This window comes from Cynara cardunculus (genome assembly GCF_001531365.2).
Source record: "Cynara cardunculus var. scolymus isolate 2C chromosome LG 1, CcrdV1, whole genome shotgun sequence".
Taxonomy (NCBI): domain Eukaryota; kingdom Viridiplantae; phylum Streptophyta; class Magnoliopsida; order Asterales; family Asteraceae; genus Cynara; species Cynara cardunculus.
Genome location: NC_037528.1, coordinates 10,895,793 through 10,902,098, shown reverse-complemented (window position 1 = coordinate 10,902,098; position 6,306 = coordinate 10,895,793). Strand labels below are relative to the sequence as shown.

The 6,306-nt window shown below is 33.2% G+C and overlaps 1 protein-coding gene across 1 annotated transcript; it reads right to left on the bottom strand.

The window, feature by feature from the left end:
* Window positions 1–522: 522 nt before the first annotated feature.
* On the bottom strand, window positions 523–2,541 carry LOC112528330. Its single transcript, XM_025139344.1, has 2 exons — window positions 1,511–2,541; window positions 523–590 (listed from the first exon to the last, which is right to left on the bottom strand). The coding sequence occupies exon 1, from the start codon at window positions 2,361–2,363 to the stop codon at window positions 1,548–1,550; it is 816 nt and encodes a 271-aa protein (XP_024995112.1). The 5' UTR covers window positions 2,364–2,541; the 3' UTR covers window positions 523–590; window positions 1,511–1,547.
* Between the last annotated feature and the right edge of the window lie 3,765 nt (window positions 2,542–6,306).

Genomic DNA, 6,306 nt, shown 5'->3' with positions numbered 1-6,306 from the left:
AGTAGAAAAACTTTAAAAATTCCTCGAAAGAGTGGAATCAGGCTGAGAACACATCAAGCGATATTGAATGTTAGTAAAAACATGAAGACACGTCGATAAAAATCGTGCCTTTTGTAATTATTCTGTCTATATTGTATGGTGCCAGCGTAAAAAAAAATCGTAGGTCCGTTCCTGCATGAGACCAGCATGTTTTCATGAGATTTGTGAAACCACTTTTTTATACTTGAAATTTCACAGCAAAACACTGTGAAGGTTCGATTTTTTTACCTTAACAATGTTTTGTTGTGATGTTTTGAAGTATAAAAAAAAGGTCTCACGGGTCTCATGAAAACAATATAATCTCACCACGTGAACTCAACCCTATACACACATAAACACGAGTATTATTTAAAATATATAATACATTATATATATTTAAAATATATAATACATTATATATATTTAAAATAAGTAATACAGTTCCTATTTGGTTGGGTTCCGGTGAGAATGAAAGTCATGGTAAAAAGGGTAAGAAAAGATCTCAACATTTGCATCAATCCTAACTGAAGATCAACACTATTGCAGTGCACCGAGATGCACCAGATCAATTTCTGTGATAAACGCAATTCATAAGATGAAGGTGAGATTAAAAGTGGTTAAGAATTCAGATAAATTTTTCGTTTGGCGTTAAAAAAGTATAATGAATTATCGTTAACACCAAAGTTTACATCACTTTAATGTAAAAAACGGTGCAAACATCTTATTTACAACGAAAAAAAACCTTGAACTTCTAAGCAATAATATGTATATATATGTACGTATATATGTATATATGGTTGGGTTCACGTGAGACTATTTTTTTACATTTGAAACTTCGCAACAAAATGCTGTGAAGGTAAAAAAAAAAGCCAAACCTTCACAACATTTAAGTGTAAAAAAATGGTCTCACGAGTCTTACGAAAACAAGCTGGTCTCACGTGATGGTAAAATCTATGTGTATATGTGTGTACTTGTGTATATCCAAAAAAGTAATATTGTATTGTAAAGAATTTTGCCAAAATAATAGGATTAGTAATTGAAATGAGTAATGTTGTACCCAATGTAGTACTGTTGGTACATTGGACAGCTTACAAGGACACCAAAAATCTGAAACCACCACATCAGACAACCACCCTTTTTTTCAAAGAGTACCTTCCTCCTAATAAAAACCAACTATTTACTTCTTAAAAACCATCAAAAGGCCAACAAGAAAAACTATTCCATTCGATTTATATGTCATTAACGATACCAAAGGTGTAACAAAAATGAGGGATTACAATTGTTTCCATAACTTGTTTTTTGGGCATATAATTTTGTACACTAGTCGTTTTGAAACCCTGACTCGACTTGCTTACATCTGCACTATGGATAATTACCAAAATTTTGTATATTATTTTTTATGGTTTTTTTAATTAGATATCAAAAATTAACATACCTACTGAAAATAAAATTAAAAAAAGAAGATAATATTAGGAGTAAAATATTCCATCACCTGCGGTTTTCTTCTTGGAGGTTGGTGTGGATATTTCCTATTTTGACCTTCGCTTTGAAGGCACTGCTGCTGAGTTTGCGATTGATCGGTGACTCGAGGACGTCCACCCTACCAACGGCTCCACCACCGAGTCTCGGTATTTATACGGCAACACTTGGCTTCTTCCTCGCTTTGATTTCACAACCGGAGATGTGTCCTCGAACTCCGCGTACCATTCCGCCTCCGCTGCCGCCGTCCAACATTGCTGCTTCCTTTTCGCTCCTCTTCTTGCCGCCGACGATGCCTCCACGTGTTTGCTCTTCGGCGGTTTCTTCGCCTTCTCGGAGTCCTCGCCTAGAATCAATTGCGCCGCTTCAATTAACAAACCTAGATATCCTTCATCTCTCTGCTTTTCTTCTTCTACTACTTCAGAGACTCCATTGTAATCGATTCCCGAGCTTTGGTCTCCTACATGCGAGATCTCCGAGTGCTCCGTCGCTCTCTCCTCCTCAACCGCTAACTCTGATTCCTCCGCAACAAAGGATTCGTTTTTGCGCCGATCGTTCATCTCTTGCACACAATTTTCAGCAAAGTCGTCCGCCGTGGCCAGAGTCTCAAAAGGCTCAACCTCTGTCGGCGGACGTAAATTGATGTTGATGTCGTCATCACCGAACACCTTATTTTCACAAATCTCCTCATCGTGACCGAAACATTTCTTATCCGTGACGTCAGCGGCCGGGAAGACGGAAATTATGTGAAGAATGTTGAAGAAGCACATTTGTGCTTTAGAGCAGCGGCGACGGCGATGGTGTGTGGAAAGCGAGAAAGGCAACGACGGAAGTATGTGATTTGGTTGATTATGCGGTGGAGCCATGGAAGAGGCGTTTAATCGGATTAGCGGAAATCTGTGATTGGGAAGGAAGATCTGTGACGGCAAAAAACCATGAGAGAGAATATACGAGAAATGAAGACACAGTTGCAATTGCAAGGGATTTTCTGTTAATAGGCGAGTTTTTATGCTTCTCGTTTTACTTTTTTCAGTTTTACTTTAATTTTCCCTTTTATATGAAAAATCCTACGTGTTTTTCTTTATCGAATCTACAATCTTAGTCCCTCAACTATTGTATCAATCTCTATTTCTAGCCTACAAACTTTTTTGTCTTGCATTTCTGGTCTATTCATCTCCTTATCATCGTGTACATGAATTTGGGAATCAAAATAATAAAGAAAGAGAAGGAAATAAAATATTTTGGGTTTTAATAAAACAAAGGGAAATCATTTTCCATGTTTCAGAACAGGAGAGAAAGGAAAAAAATGTTATTTTTATTAACATATCATTTTATTTTTGTAATTAATTAATAATTTGGTAATTATAAGTATTTTATTTTAATTATATTTAAAATGAGATATTTATCATTTATTCGATTATGTTTATCTGCAGTTAGTTACACGACTTCAAACATGAAGTTTTAATAAGTTGTACTTACGCACAATTTACTTGTAATCTTGAATTGTAGGTAATATGCATCAATAAACAGTACTTCATGTAAAAAAAAAAAATTAAGAGTTTTTGTCAAATATTTTATAATATAGTATAGATTTAGCAAAAATTGTTTTGTAACAAATTTTTATTATTATTATTTTCATTAAAAGATTTTAAAAAGACATTTTTTTTATTTCACTTCTATTTCCACGAATATGACAACTAAGTTTTTAGACTTATCGACTATTTTTATCAAAAGAATTGTAAAATACACTAAGGAGGTGGAATTCGTACTTTATCTTCATATTTTTATTTTTTTTACTCGTATTTTTAGTTAGATAAATATATCATTATATTTATATATTTTGTATTCTAATTACATATTTGATATAAATATTATTAGCTATATATTTTTTTTGTAATATTGTCAATTGTATCACTTTTAATCAAACTGATCATTTATAATTATTTATCTGATAAAATTAAAATTGCCTCATGTGAATGAAAATCCTTATTAAACTGGGAATATGATAATGCTTATCAGCTCTCGTATATGATTAAATCATTGACTTTGATATGGAATAACTTTTAATATTTATTTACTTTTAAACTCATTAAGATAAGCATAAGTCCTTCACCATCCACTCGTGATCGACATTTCTCGCCCTAGGTTGTTTGGTTACACAGTCCTCCACCCCATGCGTCAAATCATTGCCCCACATCACGATTCTTGTATTGTAGACTCTCAATTTTGTTGGGGAAATTTGAGTTTGACACCCATTCCGAACTCAAAAACAAAGTTGAGTCCAAACAAAGGCTAAAAAACGTTGGTGGCTCTGTGCATTCTACATAAAGAGCTTTATTTTAATATATCATGTGCCTAACATGAAACATATGTGAATGAAAATTTCATTTTTGAAGTGTAGCAGTTGAAATGAATGTTATAGTGTGGAAAATTATTGTGCTACTAAGTACGAGCTTAAATAAGTAGTTTATTTATATATTGTTTCATAGTTGAAAATGATAGTTAGATGCACCACCAGCATATAGCCACGTTGAAAATAAGACAACATTAACAACATTGAAGAAATCGAGGCCCACAACCTCCAAGATGGAGGCATTGGGATCATGATTGATTAAAGCCTTTCGTCCGATGAAATGCACCTAGAGACACCACAGTTGTCTCACCTAGCTAGAGTGCCACTCTTAAAACATTTTGTTGAGATTGCTAAGTTTGTTACTAGCCTTCACCGCAAAAGAACGGAAAATTTGGTCATGACGAAAGCTTTTGTTCATGGAGCTATATTTTTATATTAGAGATTAGAATCTGTAACATAAAGAGGACAATATATTGGCAATAATGTTAGAACATACCGAAGTTATCATATCTCCTTTTGGGTTTCCATACTTTGGGACAATGTATTGGCAATAATGGAGCTATATTTATATATTAGAGATTTTGATCCCTAAAATTTATAAAATACACCAATGGATCATTTTTCGTGTGTAGAAGCTCAAACTAATACCTTGAGTTAACATTGTTAGTTGAAGCTCCGTTAAGTGCATTATGTGCCCCTAACATGAATGGCAAATCCATCATTTTACCTTTTTATTTTTTTCCTTTAAAAAATAAAAAACCTATCACACCAGCTTCAAGAACGATAATGAACAAATCTATATAAATTGTAAAACTCTAGATCAAATATCCTAAAGTCAGTGCCCTAATTAAATCTTATATTCGAGCCCTAAAATCAAAACCCAACCAATTTGTAGATTTCATAATCACAAAAGCATTCAACTTTAATAGAAAAAACCCGTACATATATGTAGTCACGAAATCTTGATGAAGTTGTGCAACCTCGATGAAGCATAACACCTAGATGCAATGGTGATGCAGGGAAGGGGAAAAGATTCACGGAGAGGGGAAGTGAGGATTCACCTTCATATCGCTTTCTACATCCTCAATGATTCATCAAAAAGACGAGAGGTGGTTTAACAATCGCTCTTTGAGAAAGGGGTGATTGTGCATGGTCGCCATTGAAAAAAGGATGAGAATCGATAAATGGATAGAATGGTGGTCCATGGAGTTTTCACGGTGGCCAAAGATTGGGATTTCGTTGAGAATCTAGTTGGATGTTACATGAAGATGTGGGTGAGGCTTGGATTTCAGGGCTATTTATATGTATGAGTTTATAAAATTTAATTATGCCTTATATTTACAATATATAACATATTTTGTTTCATTTTTTAAGGATAATAAACGATATGCCTAAAAAGATGGATTTGTCCCTCACGTGAGGGGCACATGATGCACTTAATGAAGCTTAGAGTAATTACGTTAACTCGAAGGACTGGTTGGGAGTCATAATATGAAAATTGGATCACTAGTGTAATTTTTGAATTTTAGGGACCAAAACCAGAAAACGACTATAAAAAAGGTACCATAATTGTAATTCACTCTTTAGTATATTTAACATCTCAACAAACTTTCAACAAAGCGGTAGCGTTATATTATCTATCTTCCAAAATTCCTAAAACAGTTGATGTATATTTTCTCTCATCAAAATTTAATTTTGAAAATTTATTATCTCTTTCGAATATGGAGAAATTATTCTCCATTGAAATAATGTTTTAAAAATCGTGTCAAAACAATAAAAACTCTAAAATCTCGTTTTTAAAGATTCTATATGAAGACTTCTTTGGTTTTTTTTTATGCAAACATGATTATTTTTTATAATTTTTATGGTTGGTATCTTGATGCGATGGCAGCGATATATAAAGATGTATAGTGGTGGATGAAAGGAGGTAGGGATTTGGATTTAGAGTTTTTTACATTATCATTATTTTGTTCTTTTTGGAGCTGACGTCGATTTGTTGTGGTGAGACAAGTAAAGGTTATTCGTAATGACAAGTGAAGATGGCAGAGGTAAAGAACATGAAAACGTATAAAAAGGGTTAAAACTCAAATGGAAGGAAAAAACTTGCAGATAATTAATGAAAATGACATGTTCAAATAGGGATTAGATAGAATGATCTTCTATTTTCATGAATTTCATAAGAGCATCTACGAGGAGTTGGTGAAAGTTTATGGACCGGTGCTTTCTAAATAACACCATTTGAGCGGAATCACTTTTTGCTTAGGTGGACAAGAAGAGTCTCATACCATTAAATTAGGCCCCACATATAATTTGATACGATAAATATTACTATCTATATTTGTATAAGTTTTTAAATAATATCGGCTATATTTATCAAAAAGATTTAAATAACACCTATTTGAATTTAGTGTTGTAATTTCTATTTATTATAATTTTTTCCATAGAACATTTATTAT